At 40.7% G+C, this 25,206-nt stretch overlaps 1 protein-coding gene across 2 annotated transcripts in view; it reads left to right on the plus strand.

Annotated features, from left to right (window-relative positions):
* Positions 1–3,040: 3,040 nt before the first annotated feature.
* gpr39 (G protein-coupled receptor 39) overlaps positions 3,041–25,206 on the plus strand; it is a 38,709-nt gene continuing 16,543 nt past the window's right edge. The window contains exons 1-2 of one of the 2 annotated variants that reach the window (XM_003458379.5): positions 3,041–3,160; positions 4,831–6,052. In XM_003458379.5, coding sequence (XP_003458427.1) covers positions 5,269–6,052 — 784 coding nt within the window. In that variant the 5' untranslated portion in view covers positions 3,041–3,160; positions 4,831–5,268. Of the gene's footprint in view, positions 3,161–4,817; positions 6,053–25,206 lie in introns of those variants that run through there. The other variant, XM_025903606.1, reaches the window with a different exon arrangement.

Consider the following 25,206-nt stretch of genomic DNA (forward strand, 5'->3'; position numbering starts at 1 on the left):
GGGTTATCTTTGACTCTTAAGTGTCCATGATTTATAAAACAAGAGTCATGCTGTAAGAAGTGAAGCGTGACAGCTGGAAGTGCGAATATATACTTTTTTGATGAGTTTACTTTCCCATAGATGTCCATACAACCCAACTTTTTTTTTTTTGCAGCCAGAGGAGTCGCCCCCTGCTGGACATTACAAGTGGAAAAAAGTTTAAAAGGTTTTTTGGTTTTTAAATTTGACTAACACCCTCTAAATTTGAAAGAAATTTTCTCTTTCTCATTGTGACTTATGAAAAGCTGAAAAAATTACTTTGTTACAAATGTAACTTCTTCATATTTTGGTGGAGAAACATGGAAACAGTATAAAAGGTAAAACCAGTTTGTACAGTTCTAACTAGACTAAAAGTAAATATGTGGTATAAACACCTTTATTTTTCAGCACAGTCTGAACTCTCTTAGGAAGCTTTGTTTTAATTCCTTTAAGTAGTCTTCAAGTATAATTCCCCAGGCTTCTTGAAAGACATTTAAAGCTCTTCTTTGGATGCTGACTGGCTTTTGTTCTGTTCTCCATCAGCATGAACCCACAGTACTTCAATAACGTTGAGGTCCAGACTCTAGGAGGCCAATCCATGACTCAGTGTTCCACTGTTTTTTTTCTGTCCTTTTATGTTTTTTCTGCAGAATTAGAAGTTTTGTCTTTCAAACTGTTATCTTTGGGGGGGGGGGGGGGGTAGATTTAAAAAATGGAAACAAATATGTTTTATTTAAAATGAGTTCTTTGTTACTAGGTTGCCTGTTGTTTGTTGACACAACACTGGCTCATCCCTCAAGTTAGGAACCTTTCTTTCCACTTGAATGACTCATAGATTAGTGTTGGGTAGATTAACAAACAAACACTTCTCTGAAATGGTCAATTCTTGGTCTTTGGAAGCAACTTCCAAAATCAGATTGGAATACCCTACAACGGATAGTGAGAGCAGCTGAGAATATCATTGGAGCCTCTCTTCCCTCCATCACGGTCACCTATAGCACCCACTCCATCCGCAAAGCCACCAGCATTGTGGAGGACCCCACACACACTCTTCTGGAAAGAGGTACAGGAGCATCCAGGCCCTCACTGCCAGACTGCGGAACAGTTTCCTCCCCCAAGCCGTCAGACTCCTGAACACTCAGTGACTGGAATGACACACACACACCTTCATACATGTCACTACCAAGCACTTATCTGCAGTATCACACACGCACACCTTCAGACACCAAGCTACTTGCACAATACTCAATAGTTTTGCAAAATACAAAAGTATTTTGCACATTTCCATTGCATTGTCTTGTGTCTGTATTGTCCTGTCTAGTGTTGCGCTGTCTTGTCTTGGGTTTTTTTGCAATTTTTGCACATTGTACTTGTGTTCGTCTGTTATATGTCATATGTAGCACCAGGGTCTCAGACTAACGTTGTCTTGTTTCACCCTGTACTGTACCACTGTACATTGTTGAAATGACAATAAAAGCCACTTGATTTGAACTTATAAAGAAATTAGACTTTTGCACGGCACTGTATAGAAATACAGAATGTATACCTATGTCAGAATTATTTTTATAGGTAAAGACGAATCAACCATTGAGACTCAGAGTTGTTAAGGGAGAAACCCTCCATAGCTTTAATAACATGTTTGCTTCTGCTGTCAAGTTTGACATTTTAACATGGGAGTCTATGGGCGCCAGCCTCTAGTGGCCATTAGATGAACTGCAGCTCTCACCATCTGTATGTGTTTCACTACTAACAAAAATAAAAAATGCTTTTGTGTGTGTGTATGTGAAGCTAATGGCCGGAATGAATTAGCAAACTAAATATTTTTCCTGAAGTTTTGTGCACATCCTGTTTGGAGTTTGCAGAGGTGATTGGGAGGAGGAGGAAGTTCCTTTCTCTCATTAGTCAGACTGGATATAAAAGGAAGTCTTCCTCTTTCTACAGCCCGAGAAAAAACTTTGTTTCCTGTGAGGTTTTAACCCAGTCTCGGTGTAATTTAGACATTTGACCTGCTTATTTTGCTCAGTGTGTCGTGCAAAACTGCTAAAAAATGATGTTCTCCACATTATCTGCAGTTTCACCCATTATTCAATTTATCCACTTTAGGAATACGAACTGTGTGTAGGCTGAAAGTCGCCTCGTGTCTGACGTCTGGCTGCTTTTTTTCATTAAAATAATCAGCTGTTAGTTGAGTCCTTATCACGTCACGTCTGCTCTTTTTTTCCTTTAACTTCAACCAGCTGTGATGATTCCTCGCCTCATGATGCTGCTCATGATGTCAAAGTCAAACGGACAGTTTCCGTCAGTCGTTACTGAGATCTACAAACCGGAGCCTGAACACAATGTCACATAATTAAGAGGCATCAGTATCATAATGAACAATCAACCTCGATTTTAGTTTTGACAGTTAACATCTGGCTGCCGGTGCGACGCTCGATGGAGCTCGGCAGTTTAATTGACGGTATTTGACAATACTCAATCACAGCGAGAAGGTCCTCAGAGCTTTTACCCAATCCGCTTCATCACTTCAAGGAGTCAGCCTTTTAGGGTTTATGCACTCGAGTGTACTTCATGTTTATAGAGAAAGAATGACCCCGCATTCATCACTGATTATCTTTAAAAAGGAGGAAAAGCAGTCAGATTTTCTTCCCCCGGCCTGGTGATGAACTCACCTCCTTCATATTTGGTTTATTCCACCTTTGACTTCTCTGTCATCCTAATGAACGATTGTGGCTAAAAGTGTACAATTCTGTCCTGTTTGAAGTCGTTTTTAGGATCTCTGATTGTTCAGGACCTTCGTTTTTATCTTCAGCACAACCTCAGAATAAATCTTAAACCTTTATTTGTACTGAACCGAACAGTGTTTCAATCGCTGCTTCGATTCTCGCCAAAAACTCGAGAGGTTGTGTAAAGAAGACACATTAGCACTGATGATGCACTGTAACATCGTCAGCTTGATTAATGTTTAACTAACTGAACTAGTTCAGATGGCAAATAATGCCATGAATTTAAAATCTGTAAATGAATGAACACACAAATTCAACAGTCCAGCTGTTCACCTCAAAGCAGACGCCTGATTCATTACAGAGAACATACAGAGCTTTTAACAAAAGGGAAAGAGGAACAAACAAGTACGCTGACGTTGGTAAGTAAATACTACAACCAGTGTACACTCCTATCGCTTTATACACATAATCAGATTACCGGGCTAAAAAAGAGTATTAGAGCTACATTAAGAACAACATATTCTTGTTCTTTTTGATAAAGAAAAGTGAAAATGTGGAGATTTAATTCCAACACAAGACATTTTGTACATGGTGTAGCAGCCGTGGCAGCTGTTTGACTTGAAAAACGACAACTTTAATCTTGAAATTGCGACTTCAACACAGGATCAGTTGGGACCAAAAATATTTATATTACTTTCTAAATACTGTCAGTGTTATCAGACATGTTTCCACCCGCCTTTGACCCGTGATGGGACAGTTTCAGCAGTGCTCCATTAATCAGTAATCAGTTTAAGATATGGACTATACAAAGAAATCAGAGAGACACTTCAGTCTTTGAGGAAATTTTCCTGCACCTGCCTCCATCATTCCACATATCTGCATATTTGTTTGTGTGTATAAAATGTTTGGGTTGTGAAATGTTAGGCCGACTTGGCCCAACAGAAGTAAATAAGTCTAAATGATAGAGTTCAGGCACTTAATATTTTGAACTCCGTGTATGTTACGTCAACTAAATGGCAAAGTAAACTTCTGTTTACTCAGCCTTTTTTAGGAAGTTGAGAAAACACAGAAAAGTTGTGCAATTTAGAATTAGAATTCAACTTTATTGTCATTGCACATGCACAGGTACAGGGCAACGAAATGCAGTTTGCATCCATCCAGAAGTGCTTTAGCCGTGATATAGATATATTACAATATATATTAGCAATAATATAGATATGTAAGTATATTACAGAAATGGGTCTATTATGGTATGTTATAATGTACACGGTATGAAGTATGTTATGAATATTCTATAACTATAAGTATGTACAGGCTGTAGTGAGTACAAGCTATGTACAGGCTATGAACAGGATATAAATATGAAATAAAAAAACTATACAGAAATATGAGATATACAGCTATACAGAAATGTGAACTATGCAAGTTATAAACAGTTGTAGGATTAAAAATTAAAAATTATTACTTTAATGTTTTTTTAACAGTAAGCCAAAACAGAGGCTTCTGCACTCCTAAACAGTGTTGTAATGTTATGTTAGGGTTTCTCCAAGTACTAATGATGTGAAAATAAATGTGCAGCTTTTACACACACACACACACACACACACACACACACACACACACACACACACACACACACACATATATATGTGTGTGTAAAAGAGTGTGTTTTCTGGATCTTTGGTTGATATTCTGTCTTTATCTCCATTAAAATGATACTACCACATAAATTAGAGACGACTCATTTCTTTAACTGAGACATAAATAATTATATACAGTGCAGTAGAGTAAATAATTATTTACTGCACTGCAGCAGCCTGGCTAACTAACCTATTATAGTTGACCCAACAACTATAATAAAGGTGTGAAAACTTGAACAACATGACCCGAACAGAAGTAAAGAAAAGTCTGAATGACGAAGTTCTGTGCGCTTCATATTTTGAACTGTATGTCGTGTCAACATTACCTTCCGTGTTTATTTCCTATACAAATCTGAATAAAGTCAGCAGAGCCGTGCAGTCTGTTGCTTAACTGCTTTGTTTTAGGTTTTGTTTTTTTCGTTGATCCACCTGCTTTTTGTTTTTTAAAGTGTGTGGGGTGAAACCAGACCCGCTCTGCGTGGTCGTGTTTGATGTTCAACTGGGCTGTTCTCGTCGGAGGGAGGAGGAAGTCAGCGCAATTTAAATGTTTCCCAACACTTCACTTACTCTCAGTTGAAACCACCGGAGGACACGCACGGGCGCTGGCACGCGGACTCTGGATACTCCTACCTGATCATGAAGGCAGGAAAGAGGTGGACGGGGCTGGGGAAGCACGCCGGGTAAACTGCGGAGGAGTTTGTGTTTAGAGGTTAGAAAGTTTTCCACAGTGCGCGTAGCGATCCGTGTTTCCCACCTCTGGGATAGTCGGGAATACTTTGAGACAAAGTAAAGCTGTTTCCAGAAAAAACCGGCCCGCGGGGAGCGCGCGCAACAGGACTGATAAGAATAGCAATACCTGGAAAATCTGAACGCGCCAGTCTGCAGCCATGAATGAGGAAATGCAGGGAGGAGAGGAGAAGGACTGGCATGAGCTTGAACCAAAATATGGGATCAAAATCTTCCTCACGGTCCTCTACAGCCTCATCCTGGTGACGGGCATTGTAGGTAATTCAGTCACTATCCGAGTGACCCAGGTGCTAAAGTGTAAGGGCTACCTTCAGAAGAACGTCACTGACCACATGGTGAGCCTGGCTTGCTCTGACATCTTGGTGCTTCTCATTGGCATGCCGGTGGAGCTCTACAGCGCTATCTGGTTCCCCTTCACGTCGGCGTCAGGCAATGCCTTCTGCAAGATCTACAACTTCCTGTTTGAGGCTTGCAGCTACGCCACCATCCTCAACGTGGCCACGCTCAGCTTTGAGCGCTACGTCGCCACCTGCTACCCTTTTCGCTTTAAAACCTTGGGTGGGAAATGGACCACCGGCCTAATCACCTTTGCCTGGCTCGTGTCCCTGCTTGTGGCCCTGCCACTGCTAATCACCATGGGGACGCAGGGGCACATCCCAATGGCGCGCAACACCCCAGTCCAGAACCTGACCTTCTGCACCAACCTGAGGGAGCACTGGGTGATGTACAGGATCAGCATCTTCTTTGCTTTCATCGTGTACATGATCGTGCTGGTCTGCGTGGCCTTCATGTGCCGGGCTATGATCCTGGTCCTGAAGAAGCCTATGGGATTCACTGAAGGAAGCACCAGTGGAAATCAAAGAGCAATCCCTAATGAAAATCCAAAGGTCAAGTCAGCCAGGAAGCAGACCATAGTTTTTCTTGGTAAGTTGGAATTTTAATGTTTTAAAACCGATGAAAGTGCAGAAATTTGTAGAATAATTTGAATCTGATGCCACAAACTTGGAAGAAACGGCAACATCATGACACCAGAATGCACCAGTCCACTGCCTGGCTGCAATTCAGGCGGGCATGCAGCAGAAGGCCCTCACAAGGTAGTCTGCAACCAATAGCAGTGCCGCTAAATAGTAAAAAATCATTGTGGGCTGGACCAGTAAAAAAATCATAACAACTTACATTAATTTAAAAAAAAACAACAAAAAAAACACCCTCCAAAGGTTTCCCTTCTTTAAGTGGTAATGAGTTTATCCTAGAACTCTCCTCCCCAGGATTCATGAAGCAGAAAATCCACAAAATATCATTTCTTAATAAATTATTTTATTACCAGAACAAACAGCCTTTAAAAATATTCCCCCGGGGACATGAAACGGTAAGTACACGTACAAATTCCAGTCAAAAAAAGGAAGAAAAAAAGCCTTCATTCACATCAACAGTGTGAGGGCTGGGATTACTGCACTGGTAATAATAATGGGAGTCACTTTAGTGGCCCAGTTTGACCCCCGACCTTTGGAACAAAGTAATTACTAACACCTAGACAAAAATCCCAAATTTTATTTTTGGTTTTATTTTTAAGAAATAAAATGTCAATAAAGTCTTTTAGTTCAAATAAAACAACACGGCCAAAAAACACTGGCATTCTGCTGCTACATGCTGATTGGTTGATTAAAGGACGCACAGTTAAACTGTAAAGGTACTTTACTGTATGATGGCATGAAAGGAGGATAGCATATCCCGAATATGATCATCTCAGGTGCGGAAGCCCCACCCACCTGCTTCTCAAACCTTTTGTTTGCAATGACAGCCAATCAGAGGAAAGTTGTCTTAAAGGGGGAGGGGCTAAAACAGATTTTAGTTTAAGATTAAGATTTAAGTAGTTTAGTTTAAGTAAAGATTATTTTGAACTGTCAGTCATGCAAAGCTACTCTGGTAGTCAAACGCTGCAGTAATCACACCAGGTTTGATTGATTGGGTCTGTCTGATCAAATTAGCTTAATTTAAAGAGGTGGACTGATCGTTTCATACCAAAGTGCTTGAGTCTACTTGAACTCTTCGAGTCTAAATTTCTCAATTGTTAACAGAAACAGTTAAGTAGGGTCAACTTTGTACACGCTGTGCACGGTGCTCTACATGAGTGATGTGCAGCCTCTCCAACTGTTTACACCAACAGTAAAAACACCGCTTTGCTCTGAGCCACAAGTGGAAGTAATAAAAACGAGTCTGGGCTGTGTGTTTCCCTTTTTATGACCATTAAAATGATTGATGTCACACAGTGACACGCACAAGCTGCTTTTGTTTAGGGTGTGTCAGACACGCTGCAAACACACTGCCTGTAATAGTAATCACAGCTTGTTTAACGCTGAGCTGTTTCGCTTATTTCCAGCTCTGGATTTTTATCCTTGGACTTCAGAGTAGCTTTGCATGAGTCACAGTTCAAAATAATTCTCCTTTGCCTTAAACTAGGAGTCAGAGCAGCCTCACAGCCCCAGACACACTATTTTAGCTTCTCTTCTTCTTGTGATTGGCTGCCCTTCATTTAGAACATGTTTGAATGGCAGGTGGGTGGAGTTTATTAGGATATCTGCTTTTTATGACATCATAAGGACCCAGGAGTATTAAAAGCTGCCTGAACCAAGTGTTTAGAGCTTTTTTTTTGTTTGTTATCCAAAGCTGTGACCATCTTTAATGTGGACTTCAATCAGAAAGCTAGCTTGAAAAAAGATGTTTTCATGCTGCCCAGTATGAAGTCTTGAAGGTGAAGTCAAAATGCTCATGGTCATGTTTAACTCTTAAGAAAAAGACTTCCCACTCAAAAACTGACATGAAATCATCACGAGGGATAAAAACATGGGTGGAAAACCTCATAAAACACCTCACAGAGAGGTATTCTTCTACCAGAGCAGTCAGGCATACCGACACCTGCCTAACCCAGACAACATGTTAACAGCAGAGTTTGCAGAATAATGACACGTTGGACTTCCTGCGTGCTCCGTCTTGGTCCACTGAATATGAGCAAGGACTGGCCAAGAGAAGGAAGAGGCTCAGAGGAGTTAGCAGATGTTGATGTGCCGCAGTGAAGGCAGCAGATGGACTCCCTGTGTCCCTTTAGTCATACAGCAGACTCACCGCAAAAATACACAAAACACTGACAGGAAGTAGGACGTGCATGAGCTAAACTGCACACTAACAGGAATAAAACTTTTAAACCCCTGGTCCCAGCGACACCTCCAAAACATTTTGAATAGTTTTTTAACTTTAAATTACCATCATAATGAAAACCATCACCCCTGCCCTGAAGAGCTGTACTAAAACTTTGATGTTATATGACTTTTTAAAAAAAAAAAATTACAACATGCTGACGTCAGCCTGCTTTTGTTTAATGGACTGGTTCTTATATAGTGCTTTTCTACTCCATCTGCGCACTTAAAGCACTTTATCCAACATGCATTGAAGCATTACATACTAAACTGGTGCAGTTTATTTTCTTTGCCCATGTGACTGGAGCAGAAGTGGCTGAAATCTTTGACTTTTATAAGCTGTAAAAACTTGAGATTTTAAGATATAGTCAAACTTTATGGCTTCATGGTGATGTCGTAGGGTATCACAATGACAGGTGTGTTGCATAGCTCTCTCCATGTTCTTTTATATGATATATTACTCCATATAGTTTCATGATTCTAAGGTCACCTTTGACCTTGGGCACTATCAATGAAGGTCAGGGTAAAATGCTTAGTCAGCTTTGGTACTCATGCCCCCCAAGGTCACGTATATTGCCGTGAAGTTGGAAGTCGATCCATAAAGATTGTGGTTGATATAAATTTATTACTGATTTTCACACTTGGTGTGACCTTGACCCGATTTTCACCTAAATTAAATCATTTTGAGCTGTTATTGGTACCATTGCACAAAATTTGAACTTGAAACTGTGGATGCTGGACAGCTAACAGGGGGAGAATAAACTGGGCTTTGAACAGAGATCCACCTTTCACCTTTATCCCACAATAATCCTCCTTCTGTATAATACCAACATCTTCCTCTGGATAAAATCCTCATAAAGTTTTTCAAAGAGTCTTCCTAATAGGCCGGTATCTGTAAATTCATTTACAGATATCGGGGCAGTATCTGTAAAGGATATAGCACTGTGCAAAGTCTCAAGCCACAGTCATTTCTTTATGTTTTGCTTCCAGGGAACCAGACTTCTTTGTGGTCTTGAGTAATATTTCTCCAGGCTTTCTGAAGGTCTTTCAAAGCTTTTATTTGGACATTGGGTCCTTTTTCACTGCTTTTTTGTTGTAGCGGACCATTTTCAGAGGAATTTGTTTCTGTTTTTTGAACCACTTAATACTGCCTTATGAATCATTCAAATGGTAAATGGCTTGTATTTGTATAGCGCTTTACTTAGTCCCTATGGACTCCAAAGCGCTTTACACTACATTCAGTCATCCACCCATTCACACACATTCACACACTGGTGATGGCAAGCTAGCCACAGCCACCCTGGGGCACACTGACAGAGGCGAGGCTGCCGGACACTGGCGCCACCAGGCCCTCTGACCTACACCAATAGGCAACGGGTGAAGTGTCTTGCCCAAGGACACAACGACTGAGACTGTCGGAGCTGGGGCTTGAACCGGCAACCTTCCGACTACAAGACAAACTGCCAACTCTTGAGCCACGATCTCCCAAGTGTAAAGGGATGAACCAGTGCTGATAGATAACACAGGTTGGTAGGCATAAAATAGCATTTTTGTTCCAAAGTAGCTGAAAACCTGCCATATTTGCTTCTCAGTGACTTTTGACCAGCCCACAGTTGAAGTGCTTTTGCTGTCATTGCACCACAACTGTGGAATCGTCTCAGACTTTAAACCTGAGCTGAACACAGTCAGTTTTGCTGATCTCTGGTTGTCGTGTTTGAACAACAAATCCTCGGTGTTATTTTATGTAAATGGTGTGAATTTAAAAAAAATTTTTTATTTGATTTTATTATTGACTATGAAGCAATTTTTGGTTTTCAATGCGCTCTATAAAGTTTGAGGAAACTGGACAGTTTGAGGACAAAAGAAGTGGCAGACTTGAAATACTATCTACAGCAGATGAACAGTATCTGAAAGTAATGTCTTATCCATCCATCCAGCATGCAATACCATTGGAAAGTGTTTGATTGGCAGCAGCTTTATTTTGCAGCATGATGACACAATGACACACTGCCAATGCGATAAAATCATATCTTTCTATCAGTCATGGATTAGTCTCCCGAGAGCCCGGACCTCAACATTATTTAAGCAGTGTGGGATCATTTAAAGGCAGAAACATCCAAAAAGAGCTTTGGATGTCCTTCAAGAAGCCTGGAGAACTATTCCTGAAGATACTAACAGATATTCCAGAGGGTTGCCTAATGGCCCCGGTTTACCCACCGTAATGGTCGCTTTGCTCGCCACCACAACGTCGTCTCACAGTCACTTCTATTTAAACCTGCCATTAAGGCATAGGAGGCCGCTGAAGTATTCTCCTGAAGGATAGGTGTTGCCACTCAGAGAATATTGGCAAACCATTCAAAGTTTTCAAACTGTTGAAACATCTCTGTTTGTATATCTGAATGTGTCTGAGCTTCTTTGGTGGAATATCATTAAAATGACATTAGAAACCAGCATGATTGTACATGCGTGGCTTCAACCCAAAGTCGAGAGGTTCATGACTGACTGAAGCGCCGCAAAGATTGTGTTGTGCTGCAACATAAGAGAGGTCAGGTGTACCACAGCGTTATAGGTGGAGCCTGAGGGACCAGGGCTGACCCACTTGACCCAAGAGGTTTTATTTCCAGTTATCCGAATAAAAATTTAATTAAAAAAAAGACTAAACATGTTTTCCTTTTCTACAAAAAAGTAAAAGACAACTTTTTTGTTATCAGGCAAATTTTGACCAGTTACCACCTGCCCTATACTTGTTAAATCTGAGCATCACGTCACATTCATAGGTTGGTTAACATAGGCAGAAGAAACAGAAGTATTCTGAACCCTGCAAATACATTTCCTACTGAAAGTATAAAAACCTACAGAACAACAAAGAAGACAGTTGTTAAAAGTTTCTGCTGAGATAAGTTGAATTTACAGCACACAGCACTGCTCTCTCCCTCTGCTGATTGGCTCAGTGTAATCCACATGGCACTCCCTTTTTTGACTCACTCCTCCTCTCAATATAACAATAATTCTTCAGATAATGATGATACTGGATTGTAGTGTTTATTGTCTTTTTAGAAATCTCATTTTGTGTCGTGTGACAGCTGTCAGACAGACACAACCACAACAACGAAGACTTCCCAGTTCCTGAAATCAACAAGAAAGTGCACCGGTAACGTCACAGAAAATCAAACACAACTCTGTGAAAGTGACACCCGCATCATACGTCACCTGGACTTGTTCAGCAGAGCTAGAAAAGACCTGTGGGTTTAAGATGTTTGCAAAGGTGGTGCCCTGCAGCTCCGTCCTACATCACTGAAGATGTTGCGCCTCTTTGCCACCAGTTTGGACTCACAATGTTGCGTCATATTGTGTTGCTCCTCTCCTGCAGTCTTACTGCTTGTATTTACAGACCTGTTGAGATCTCAGTGTTTGAGTGGATAGTGGTGATGTTGGTCTTCATAATCCACAGCAAAAATAACAGTAGCAGTGCTGGTGTTGTTTACTCAGTGCATACAGGCATGTGTAGCTACTTTAGGCCCAGCCCAAATTACTCAAGCCCGTCTAAAATCGTATAAAAACCGGTCATGCCATACATTGACCTAAGCTTGTTAGACTTACACAAACTGTTTTTGCCTTATATTAGGTAGACAGAGTACAGCTGGCACAGTTGAAGCTGCCATTTGTTTTCTGCGCATGTGTATTAGTGTTTCACTTCAACACGTCCCTTTCCCATTAACTGAACTCTCAGATGACTGTAATCTTCATTGTGTGCTCTAAAGGCTGACGTATGTCAGGACATGATGTCATTCAAGGTTATCGCACTGCTGAGAGAAATGGGCCAGGTGGTCTGTTTATTTAAGTGGTTTAACATTACTGGTTTAGGCACACAAACACACCTCCCTCTGTTTGAGTCAGTCCACTGTGATGTCCTGTTGGATCAGCCTGGCATTGAACACCAGCCAAACCTGAGTGTGTGTGTGTCTGAATCACAGCACAGGAGTCTATTATGTACTCCTAAAACTCACACCTTCAGAATATTGATTTTATAACCTCGGGGTTTGTGTGCGATTATTCTTTTTTGTGCTGAAAGTATAAATTCTCTGAAACATTTTAAAAACTTTTAATGTGAATGGTTGTGAGTTTTACTTCAGGCTGAAGGGGGCCGGTGGGGAGGGACTGAGGTAAAGAACCAATGTGATGTGAAAACAATGGGAAGCTAGTGCAGAGTCTGTGACACTCAGCTAATGGAGGTAGTTAAGGTGTTTTAAAGCCTGTAGGGCTGATTGATGCAATTTGTGAACCACACTGCTCCTCTGATGCATAACTCGGTTGAATATGATCACAAAAACAAGATGCACAAAGTCACTTTCAGGTCAGAGCAATCCAGTGATGGTTATCATTATAATTTCTGCATAATTCACAAACGTATTAGAGGGATGATGGAGAGCTGAAGGTTTACTCCACATGTGCACCAAGCTGCAGCTTCCAGGGCTGAGAAACTGAGGTGAAAGTGCAAAAAACCTGCAGTTTATATAAAAGTAGACATAGACACCGGTGATATCACTATTTGTTTTTTTTGTCTCCGCATTTTAAAGCTTCACCCCACCATGTTGGTTTTTTGGAGGCAGAGGTTAAAATATTTGGACGGGAAAATGAAGATTGAGCTGATGGAGACTAGAGGACGGTCTGAACCAAAAATGCTCCAAAAGACACCAACAGCACAAACACTGTCTGCATGTCGAACTGTTTGTTTTTATGTTGGACCCCCTTAGTTCCCGCCGGTTGCCAAGAGCAGTTTCTTGCAGCAGTGTGTAAGCATGTTTATTTCTGTTGGGCATTTTAAAATGGGAGTCTGTGGGGACTGGCTTAGTTTTGGAGCCAGCCTTAAGTGGTTGTTACAGGAGCTCCAGTTTTTGGCTCTTGAAGCTTTGCCTTCATTTTTCAGTTCTGAAGGTTGCAACTTAATTTTAGGGGTGATTTAAAAAAAACAAATTCCTCTTCCCACTGTACATTATTAGGGCCTGTTTGACTGACAGGTGGATTCGACACAGGCTATAGCTACTAGCTGTCTACTAGGCTTCGCCTCAGCTAATTGGAGTCCCTGAATTCTGACCCCTGGATGTGCTGTGGGGGCCTTTTGGAGCATTTTTAAATGGAATCTGGCAAAAAAAACCAAAACAACAACAAAAAAACCCATGACTTCAGTCTGTCTATGGTACAGTTTTTTTTTGTTTGTTTTTGTTTTTGTTTTTTGATGTGACACTGGAGTATTCTCTGAGTCTGTTAGCAGTAATCCTTGAAAGAGTAGTTGTCAAACAGCTAACAGATCATCTGCAGAGGAATGGCTTATTTGAAGCGTTTCAGTCAGGTTTCAGAGCTCATCACAGCACAGAAACAGCTTTAGTGAAGGTTACAAATGATCTTCTTATGGCCTCTGACAGTGGACTCATCTCTGTGCTTGTCCTGCTAGACCTCAGTGCTGCGTTCGATACTGTTGACCATAATATCCTATTAGAGCGATTAGAACATGCTGTAGGTATTACAGGTACTGCACTGCAGTGGTTTGTGTCATATCTATCTAATAGACTCCAATTTGTTCAAGTAAATGGAGAGTCCTCTTCACACACTAAGGTCAATTATGGTGTTCCACAGGGTTCAGTGCTAGGACCAATTCTATTTACATTGTACATGCTTCCCTTAGGCAGCATCATTAGAAGACATAGCATAAATTTTCACTGCTATGCAGATGACACGCAGCTCTATCTATCCATGAAGCCAGGTAACACACACCAATTAGTTAAACTGCAGGAATGTCTTAAAGACATAAAGACCTGGATGGCCGCTAACTTTCTGCTTCTTAATTCAGATAAAACTGAGGTTATTGTACTCGGCCCTGAAAATCTTAGAAATATGGTATCTAAGCAGATTCTTACTCTGGATGGCATTACCTTGGCCTCCAGTAATGCTGTGAGGAACCTTGGAGTCATTTTTGACCAGGACATGTCCTTCAATGCACATATTAAACAAATATGTAAGACTGCTTTCTTCCATTTGCGCAACATCTCTAAAATTAGAAATATCCTATCTCAGAGTGACGCTGAAAAACTAGTTCATGCATTTATTACTTCCAGGCTGGACTACTGTAATTCTTTATTATCAGGATGTCCTAAAAACTCACTGAAAAGCCTTCAGCTGATCCAAAATGCTGCAGCAAGAGTCCTGACAGGGACTAGAAAGAGAGAGCATATTTCTCCTGTTTTGGCTTCCCTTCATTGGCTTCCTGTTAAATCCAGAATTGAATTCAAAATCCTGCTCCTCACATACAAGGTCTTAAATAATCAGGCCCCATCTTATCTTAATGACCTTGTAGTACCATATCACCCCATTAGAGCACTTCGCTCTCGCTCTGCAGGCTTACTTGTTGTTCCTAGAGTATTTAAAAGTAGAATGGGAGGCAGAGCCTTCAGTTTTCAGGCCCCTCTTCTGTGGAACCAGCTTCCAGTTTGGATTCGGGAGACAGACACTATCTCTACTTTCAAGATTAGGCTTAAAACTTTCCTTTTTGCTAAAGCATATAGTTAGGGCTGGACCAGGTGACCCTGAATCCTCCCTTAGTTATGCTGCAATAGACGTAGGCTGCCGGGGATTCCCATGATGCATTGAGTTTTTCCCTTCCAGTCACCTTTCTCACTCACTATGTGTTAATAGACCTCTCTGCATCGAATCTTATCTGTTATTAATCTCTGTCTCTCTTCCACAGCATGTCTTTATCCTGTTTTTCTTCTTTCACCCCAACCGGTCGCAGCAGATGGCCGCCCCTCCCTGAGCCTGGTTCTGCCGGAGGTTTCTTCCTGTTAAAAGGGAGTTTTTCCTTCCCACTGTCGCCAAAGTGCTTGCTCATAGGGGGTCATATGATTGTTGGGTTTTTCTCTGTATTTATTATTGTGCTATCTACTGTACAATATAAAGCGCCTTGAGGCGACTTTTGTTGTGATTTGGCGCTATATAAATAAAATTGAATTGAATTGAATTGAATTGAATTGAATTAATTAGCATGTATACCTGTGTTAGTATGGACTTCATGAATGCATATCTTTGCTCACCATCTTTTCCTCCATATATGGTCATGGATGGCTCCAGAAAAACACATCTAACTCCAAGCTTCAAACTGGGGCTCCACAAAATACTGGGTGGCTCTGTCCATCTTCATTTTACAGTCTGTGGCAGGCTAAGACAGGGGAAGGGAAACTGACCAAGAATACTGAGATTTTATGAGGAGATTGAGGTTTTGTGCCTCAAAGTACACATTTTCATAAGCAACTAGTGGAAAATGTAATTTTTGCATGAAAGTGCAGACTTGTACTAGCTGCAGAAGTCTGGTTAAAGCCAGGGATTACATGAAAGCATGGAGAGTTTTACACTGAACCTGTAGGAATTGGGGAAAAAAAAAACAGTTTCAAGGTAAGACGTACCTTACACTGTTAACATTTGTCAGGCTCTGTGTTTGACATGCTTTTAGACGACATTTACTCAAAGTGAAGTGCAAATAATTTGGTGGCTGTTACAGATATGGGCGAGCTGCCCAACTGAAGTCTGTGCCTTATTGAATATTGTCATTTAATGCTACTTTACATTCACTTCATTATACTTCTGAGGGAAATGCTGAACTTTAAAAAGAGCTTATGAGCTTAGAAGATACAAAACATGTAAACCTGCAGTTTCCAAGCATTGAGCACAAAAGGAAATTTCTTTGAGCTCATGGTAACGTGAAATGCTTATCTTTGAAAAACAAACCTGTGAGTTTTATAGAAGTTTAGAGGAAAGATTTCCCCTCTCGTCTTAAAGGGGTTCATTTAAATAACTGCTTAAGAACCAACCACATCAACTCGTTCACCATTTCAAAAGGAACAAAAAAGATTAAAGAAAGGCGAGAATGCAGAAGTGAAGCATCACTAATTAAAGGCTAATTCACTGTTCATTGGGCTTCTTCTTTAAGAATTGTTAGACGTCTGTGCATTCTGTGCATAATTCATGCTCCTCTAAAAAAGTTGGAACAAAATGTGCAGCTCTATCGGGAATCGCTCGCTGCTTCGACATCAAAGGTCTCTTATTCTGCTCAACTTCAGGAGGATCAGAAGACGGATCTACGAAAGATCAAAGCAGCAGGACATCCCCAAAACACTTCACCTGGGAAGCACTCAGGAGGTATCCTGAGTATCACTTCCTGTCACATGCTTCCATGAGGTTGCTATTTTACTCCCCACCACACCGAGCTCATTGAGCTCTGCAGCACAAGACAACCAGTCGACCTGGTGGAGCTGTAGTTAGTGTAGGTGAGGCAGCGGATTATGTTGCTCAGGTTTTTCTTTGTCTCAAAGCACTTGACAAATAAAAAATTAAGAGAAATTAGAAACTTACAGATGTTATAATTTATTCTTTTATTTAAGAAAGCAGTTCCCGCCTCATGATCATGAGAAGAATTACGAGCAAGTAGATACAGTCGCCACTGTCATCTGAAAGTACAGATTCATATTCAGGATATTTTAAATTCCAGGTTGTATTTGTCACCTGAGTAATTTCACTGTTGTCCTGAGCAGAAAACTGCTTCACTCCCACTGTGGTCTGATTCAATTACCGGCCAGTTGTACGTCCTCGTTAGCCTAATAACGTAATAAGTATTACCGGTAGACAGATTTTTTTGTCCTCACATAAATGAACGAGGATGGGTCGGCTGCATTACAACCAGCTCATAAAGTGGGTTTTTATCCGTTAGTCACAATTACTGTGCGGCTTAATTTCCTGATAGGACATAATTTGTTTCTGTGCTTCTGTGTCGATGTGACTCTGAATGCGGATTCACTGGTATTACCTGATGGTGGATGGCGACAAGCTGGGCATGAGGATGATGCCAGACATGGTGAAAGTGATATGACAATGAACAGGACATAAAATCAACATGTTCCTGGTTAATTAAAGGATTGCAGTCATGATCATTTGGATTGGCAGACAGTGCTGAATATTATACTGGAAACGGCCTTTAAAGTGGGCCTAATCTGCTTTTCCTTTTTTTCCACTCCATCAGGTACATCTGTTCAATTCTCGTTAACACAGATGTCTAATCAGCCAATCACATGGCAGCAACTCAAGTGCATTTAGGCACGTAGGTCAAGACGACCTGCTGAAGTTCAAAGTGAGTATGAGAATGAGGAAAAGTGACTTTGAACGTGGCGGTGTTGTCGCTGCCAGACGGGCTGGTATTTCAGAAACTGCTGATTTGCTGGTATTTTCTCACACAAACATCTGTAGGGTTTACAGAAGATGATCTAAATAAGAGGAAATATCCATTTCACTGGGTGGAAATGCCTCGATGATTCCAGATGACAAAGGACAATGGGCAAACTGCTTGAAAATAATAATAAGAAAACAGTAAAGCAAATAACCACCTAAGAACAGAAAAGACTAAAGTGCACTGAGATTCACCAAAATTGGACAACAGAAGACTGGAAAAGTGTTGGCTGATCTGATGAGTCTTGATTTCTGCTGGACTTTTGGATGGCAGGGTAGAAGGGCAGAATTTAGAGCAAACAGCATGAAAGCATGGATCCATCCTGCCTTTTATCAACAGGTCAGGGTGGTGGTGGTATGGTTGTATGTGGGATTTTTCATTGGCACATTTTGGGTCCCTTAGTCACCGCTGAGCACCGTTTAAACTCCACAGCCTTCCTAAGTATTGTTGCTGTTGTCCTTCTCTGAATGACCACAGTGGCTCCTTCCAGCAGGAATGCATGCCACAAATGCCACAAAGCTCAAATGATCTCAAACTGGTTTCTTGAACATGACAATGAGCTCACTGTACTTAAATGGTCTCCACAGTCAACAGATCTCAGTCCAATAGAACACCTTTGGGTGTACCTTATAAAGTGGCGGGTGAGTGTGATGCAATTCTCATTTTCCTTTAGTAACAATGAGAAATGCTCCGGAGTTACTCAGTTTTCTCCCCACGCCCTGTGTTTAAATCAGCTGAAAAATGGACCTAATATTTGGAGAAATTCAGCTCTTAGTGAGGGCTCGAATGAGCTGTGAATAATGAGAAAGAGCAGAGAAGAACTGAAATGTAATGCATATATTCGGTCTGAAGAACATGCCTCACTTTTTCTCTGTAATGCGCTTCAGTTGAGTTTTTGCCTATTGTCTCAAAATAAGCCTACTTACCATTTCTAAACCATGCAGTCATGAATACTGTAGTGTTTTGCAGAATTAAGAGTAAAGATTTTGGGGAGAAGATTGTGTTTGTAACCAGAGTAACGCTCCCTGCTTCAGAGTCTCAGCATGTATCAGACATGTTTATTACAAAAATTGAGCTTTATTGCTGTTTTCAGGCTGTTTACTGAAAGCGTTCACCTTCCAGCAAAGCCACTGCTGATACGAGAAACGCATTCTGAGTTTGGCTCATTGAGCTTCAGCCTCTCATTTTATATCCTATAAAAAAAGGTGCACAGAAAAAATGCTCTTAAAAAGGAAAAAAAGTGCAAGTCTGAGACTGAAACTCGACAGCCTTGAATGATTTTTAATCAGGCGGCGTGTAATGACACTCCTCAGTGTGTGATAGTCTTTTATGCAAACAGTTTGCTTGTACTTAATTTCAGCAGGAATCGTGTGGGCTGTTCAGAGCACACACTCCACCTCTACACCCTCCTCCACTTATTACCAACAGACTAGAATATTGATGTATGTATAAATATTGATGAGCACAGATATAGAGGGGATTTTCTGGGTTTAAAAAAAATAAAAAATATTTATGGCTCAGTTTCAAGTCAGTGTTTTTATTTCTCACTTTATTGCATCCACATTTAAAGGAAGGTGTTTTTAGTCTTATTAGGAATTACTCATTTTTATAATTCCTAAAGAAAATCACCTGACCATGATTTAAAAAACTTCAGTATTTACTAATACAAAATTCATAAGAGCTCGGGCATGAACACCACTGCAGACTCGACTTCATCATCTTCGTAATGGAATATTACATTTTACTGAATATAACTTCGAGGTCACGTCTGTTATCGACTGCAGCGATGATCCCAGTTTGCATTTGAATATTGTTATTGTGACAGATTCCACTCTGTCGTAAACGCTGATGTCAGATCTTTCTCGTTCCTGCCGCTGCTGCACTTTACTTTGAAATAACTTTCAAATCCCGGCTGGCCTGTGCGACTTTGGAGAGTAATTAAAACCAGGGAACATCCTTGTTAAGTCGCCCGCACATCACGTCCAGGACAGAAGGTTAATTGCTTGAGAGCCAGCATTTGTAAAATGAATATTAATTCTGTTGTGCTGGTTTTGCCTTTTCGCCTGTGACCTTTGACCTTTGAGGCCACTTGTGAGGGGGCTTGGGGGCGCTGTGAGGGCTAAAGTTTTTGGCTGTGGCAGTGATCATGTGTTAGAGCTTAGCAAACACAAATCACAGACATCAAGTAGTAGACATCAAACCTAATCAAGTAGGTTTTAGTACATAAAGCTAACCAGTAGGTAGAACTGAACATAAAATAAAAACTAAAACAAAAAGAACACAAATTTCCAACAGGATGGTAGTCGGGGTCTGCTAGCTGTCTCCACAAACCTCGGTCTCAGGAGTCCTGTGTTTAGTTTATATCACATCCACACCTCCACCTCCTCCAAAATATGGATGCATTCACTCTGCAAAACAGCAAACACTCCTACAGGTTTATTTCAAGTCATTTCCTATTTTGGTTTGTAATCCCAAGTCTCCTTGCACTCACTTTGCTTCCTTCATTTGTTATCCTGCCACTCTTGTTCCTATCAGTGAAATATAAACCCAGTAAGCTTACACCCTTTTCACTCTGTCACTTCGAATGTTGTCTTGTTAGTACTTGTAGTCAAGCTTTCCAGGATTTCTCATGGATGATGTCATACTTGTACTCTTCTCATGTTTGTTCTGCTCTTGAATTTCTTTGTGAATGGTTTCCTAACCTTCACGTTGATTGGTTGGCACTCTGTGATTAGAGATCTGGACTTTGCGGTTTGTCTTGTTTTTGGATCCCTCAGTTTTTATAAAAAGGTGAACCCTCAAATACCTCCAAACCTCAAGCTACACTGCTTATTTCAAAATATGTATATTTTACCTTTTGTCCATCATGCATTGTGTATTTATTCATCTGAGTGGGAATGTTGTCTTTCCATGTTATGAATCTGTGATGATTTTTAGTCAATTATCAACTGTAGCTGTCCATTTTAACAGTGATCAATTATTTCGTTGCACTAAAAAATGTCATAAAGTGTTTGCGCGCTAGATGCACTCCATAAATTTTAGAAAAAGCCAGCTGGCATTGAGTAATTCCAATTTAATGCAATTTCTTGACCAAAGACCGGCACTCCAGAGGCTGATTGGCCAAAACAAAGAGAAAGAACTTTGCTACACATGCTTAAAGCAGCTGTTTACATGTGTGAAATGCTTTTTTCCCCTTTTTAAAATCTGGTTGTAACTTAAAGTTTGAGTCTTCCTTTGCTTATAACAGTCTTTGACTTCTATGTGAAAAACTTCAGGCAAGTCATTTTTGTTATTGGCTCCCAGCTGCTGTGGTTGCTAAGACCAGAGACCGTTGTTGGTATTGGTGCATCGAGATGGCGATAACACAAACGTAAGATCTGCTCTCAGTTTGCAGTTGAATGGGGTCAAGTTGGTAATCACATGCAATGTGTTTGTGTTAATGGTAATTAACTGTGATAAAGCTCCAGAAATTCAAATGAACTACTTACATTTAGTTCAGCCAGAATTTAATAGATTTCAACAATTTCCTCTACAAATTGTGAGGTAGTACTGAAGGATGGTGATTTAACTGCAAAATTACATAGGAGCTTGGTAATCTGGCTTTTATATAGAAATAAAACCAGAATACAGCCAGTTAGCAACCAGCAAAGAGACACATTGCAGAAGAGTTGTGCTTATCAGTACAAACTAACTCATATTAATTCCATTGTGTTGGCATTCTGTCTGCATTTATAAATTAAACAGCAATTATTTGCAAAGCTTTGCCAGTCTGAGAGTCCAGTCAGTTTTAGCGTGACTTTATGGAGACAAGTTGCCTCCCACCAGACAACCTGTAATATCCTTGGGATCAAAAGTGGTTGCTGCAACTACAGCAAAAAAAGTTCAGTCAATCACCAGGCAACCACCATGTTTTTTCCTAGTAGCAAGCGGTTTGCTGCCTATTTTTACTCGACTGTGAGTAAGCCGAGCCCTTATTCATATCCACCCCTTACTCATCATATCAGGAGTCAAAATTCCAAGATAACAAAGGTGAACAGGCTCAGTCTGAGGCTTCGTGACCAGGCTTCACTAACCAGTGCATGATGTCATGTTGGTTTCATCCGTCTTCCTGCCGACGGTCGTCAATACATTATGGCAGCTAATTTCATCCTAACTTCTGGGGCTGATGTGGATTTATTTTATCAGCAAACATTAGAATTAACCACAATACAGTTCATGTGGTGGAGCTAAGTAAAAAAGAAAAAAAATAGCTGGCTAATCTGGCTTATAATATAAGACAAAGTAAAACAATTCAGGTAAGCAAATAGATGTTAGTGTTTAAGCATTACTAAGAGTGTTTGATAATACAGTTTTGTTCATTGTATCAAAATAATGTTGTGTGAAGCGTGTGTTAAACATCATCAAGAATTGTGAGACTTGCTGGTTAGATTACTTGTTTTTTCTTTTTTTTCTCTTGCTATATTGTCTGTGAGGGACAAAAGATTGCAGTGCAGATGATGGGAATGCATGGGATTAATTTCAGGTACTATTTCAGCAGGCTTTATGACACCTGGTACCCAGAGATGACCTAGTTTTATTCCAGCCTCATTTTTACTGTGTGAATGCCTGAGTCATGTACAAAATAGTCAGACTTGGGGAATAATATAACTTTGCCGATACCATTGTACATTCACAAAATTGGAATGAGAAGAAGGAATTTTTTACAGCATAATTTAAAATAAACATAATATGATGGCAGCAGAGGAGAAGAGAAGCCAATGTGTAAGGTTGTGTTTTTCTTTCAGAGTAATTCACAGCTTTCTTGGCCTTGCATTTCTTACCTGTTCCCATCAGACACTTTCCACCACTCTGCCACAGCAGGGCCATAGCTCATGAAGTGCGGCGACAGCCCAATTGCCACCCATGAACCTCTCTCCTTCGGATCGATTGGGCTTATTTATTGTGTTTGACTAGATACCTTGACTCCCCGCCGGCCTGTTTACGGTTCTCGGGTGGCCTCCTTCAAACCCTTTTACCATCAAATATAAAATAAACCTCGGGGAGGATTCGCTGTGTGCCTCGCCATTCCTCCTTCCTAGCCTCCATCGTATGCTCGGCACTGAGTGACAGCTGCATAGTTTAGTAATAAGATCCAGGGCCCCCGTGGCCTCGTGGCAGCCAACATAGCTGAAGGCAAGCCATCCAGAGAGTGACAGCGCTGCACTCAGCGAACCACCTGGGAGACAAATCTGCAGATGGTTTAGAGCGAGTGCACCTTCATGGGGTGTGTCAGCACTCTGAAGGGAATTCACCGGTTGTACTCCGTGGGTGTGTTTACTTATCTGCGCTACAGCACCATGCTATACGGTGGCATGCACTGATACTAAAGGTTGCAAAGGCTGGTGTGTGAAAGGATCTTAGACTGATATCTGTTTTCAAATATTTTGAACTAACATGATTCATTTGTGGTTGTCATTTTTCCTTTTTTATTATTAAATGAATCAATAAGAAATGAACCCTTAGATCAGCTGGCACTTAATGTGACTCAATGAGCATCTGTAGGCACAGAGGTCTGTGTCTGTAACTTATTAGCTATAATTGCAGTATATCTTGTACTACTTGCTCAATGCTTATACTGCGGGTGTGGCTGTTGACTGCAGACAACTAACACGGCTGCTCAGCTGAGTTGCATCATCAGAAGTATGTGAGGTTTGAGTTCGAGGTAGCAAGGTGTGTCTCCCGACACCGTTTATGTATTTCCTATTAGCCTCTCATCCTAAGAGTCTTATCCTAAGGGTCTCAAACATAAGGTCAGGGGCCCAGAATTGGTCCACCATTGTCCTTAATCCAGCTCCAATGGGCGTCTTTGGAAAATGTGAGGAAGGCATACATTTTGGACTTTATTTTATCTTTACATGAGCATTCATGCTACACCAAAGTAATTAGGTGATGGGTAAAAAGTTAAAAGTACAGAAATTTCTGTTTTGTTTTGTTTTTTAAATTATTTTTTTAATATAATGGTTACACAGTAACAAAAACTAAAAAGTACATGAATTAACTGAAACTTTCAGTTTTATAGATATAGGACAGTTGGTGTCCTATGGTTTACTCCATCTTCTGCATCCTTTTTTAGAATACACTCCTCTATTTATCACATACATCTTTATTTTTTGCCCACTTCAATTTTACAGTTTGCTCTTTTTGACCACCACTCTACACCTAATGACAATAAACAGTAAACCCCTTTCCCGTGACACTGCAAATTTATTCTTGAGATAAGACTGTGTTTTGTAGGAAGTTGCTGGGGGTGAGCAGGTGGGGTTGGAGAAGCTTTTTAATGTCATGTGGGACGTAGCGCTTCAAGTAGCTTTAATTCAAAGAAACGTGGCATCTTTATCACACTGACTGTTTCAAAGCAATTAAAAAGCAGGAGATTAGCAGAGAGGAAGTGCCCTGTAGGTTGACTGATGAACCAGCCAACATGCCATTTTTGCTCAGTTTTCTCCATTTGTTGTAATCAGTCTTATGTTGCAGCCACAATGAATTATGGTGCTGTCTGCCTACCGTTATGCAAAAATAATGTAGAGATGTTTTTATTTAAAGCACCAAAGTACGAGCCAAAAAAATTAAAAGCACACCTGTATTCATGTGAATCTATGGGAATCTAGTCTCCATATCATATGGCATGTTGTCACAACTTCTTCTGATTGGGGCAGGTGGTGTAGCATGTGTTGCATCGGCTCTGGTTCAAATCGTTAACTCCAGATGTTGGAGTTAATGATGAGTGATTCAGATTCTAGAGTTAAGTTGGATTCTCTGTTGTGGGGTTTGCCTCTGAGTTTCTTTTTTCTCCACTGAGGGCTGTGTTTTTTCTCAAGTTTCTGTTGGCTAGAGCTTGTGGGTGTGACAACTTTTAAAGCTGGTTACTGGAGATTTCTCAGGTTTCTGAAATCTAATATCATAAGTAGAGTTATACAAATAAACTCCACTAGTCTCTGAGGTTCTCGGTCATCCAGGTCATGGTAGTCTTAGTCGAGTTGAACTAAGTCCTTGAGTTGAAAGAAACTGGACTATGTTTTAGGTTTTTGAAGATATTTCACCTCCCCTCCAAAGGACTGCTGCTTCTTCTGATTCTTGGAGTCATCTTGGACAGACAGAGGTTCTTCAACGCTCTGCAATTAGAAACATCCTGTCTCAGAAGCTAAAAGCAGTTCATGTAGTTATTATTTGTAGGCCATGACTACTGTAATTATACTTCCTGCCTCTGATTCAGGCTCCATGCTTTCTTGTAGTAAACTAAGTCTGCATACATGTTGCAAACCTTGGAACAGCTGAGTCTGCACCAACTGAGACTTGAGGTCAAAGACAAACATGATCCGCTTTAGTCTGCATACAAACAACACACATGGAGTGAAGGATGCCGTCCTCTACTTGCTTCATAGTCTTTGTTTCCTGGATCACAGACTACCTGACACAAACTGACACAGTTTGTCAGGTTGGGTAGCTGTGTTTTGGGACATTAAGGAGCAGCATGGGGGCTCCACAGTGGAGTGTCCAGGCTCCATTCCTTTTCATTACTCATTACTTTCACAGGACTTGTTTGTATGTATTTGTCTGCTGTATATCAGCAGACAAAT

The sequence above is a fragment of the Oreochromis niloticus genome, linkage group LG16, assembly GCF_001858045.2.
Source record: "Oreochromis niloticus isolate F11D_XX linkage group LG16, O_niloticus_UMD_NMBU, whole genome shotgun sequence".
Classification (NCBI taxonomy): Eukaryota; Metazoa; Chordata; class Actinopteri; order Cichliformes; family Cichlidae; genus Oreochromis; species Oreochromis niloticus.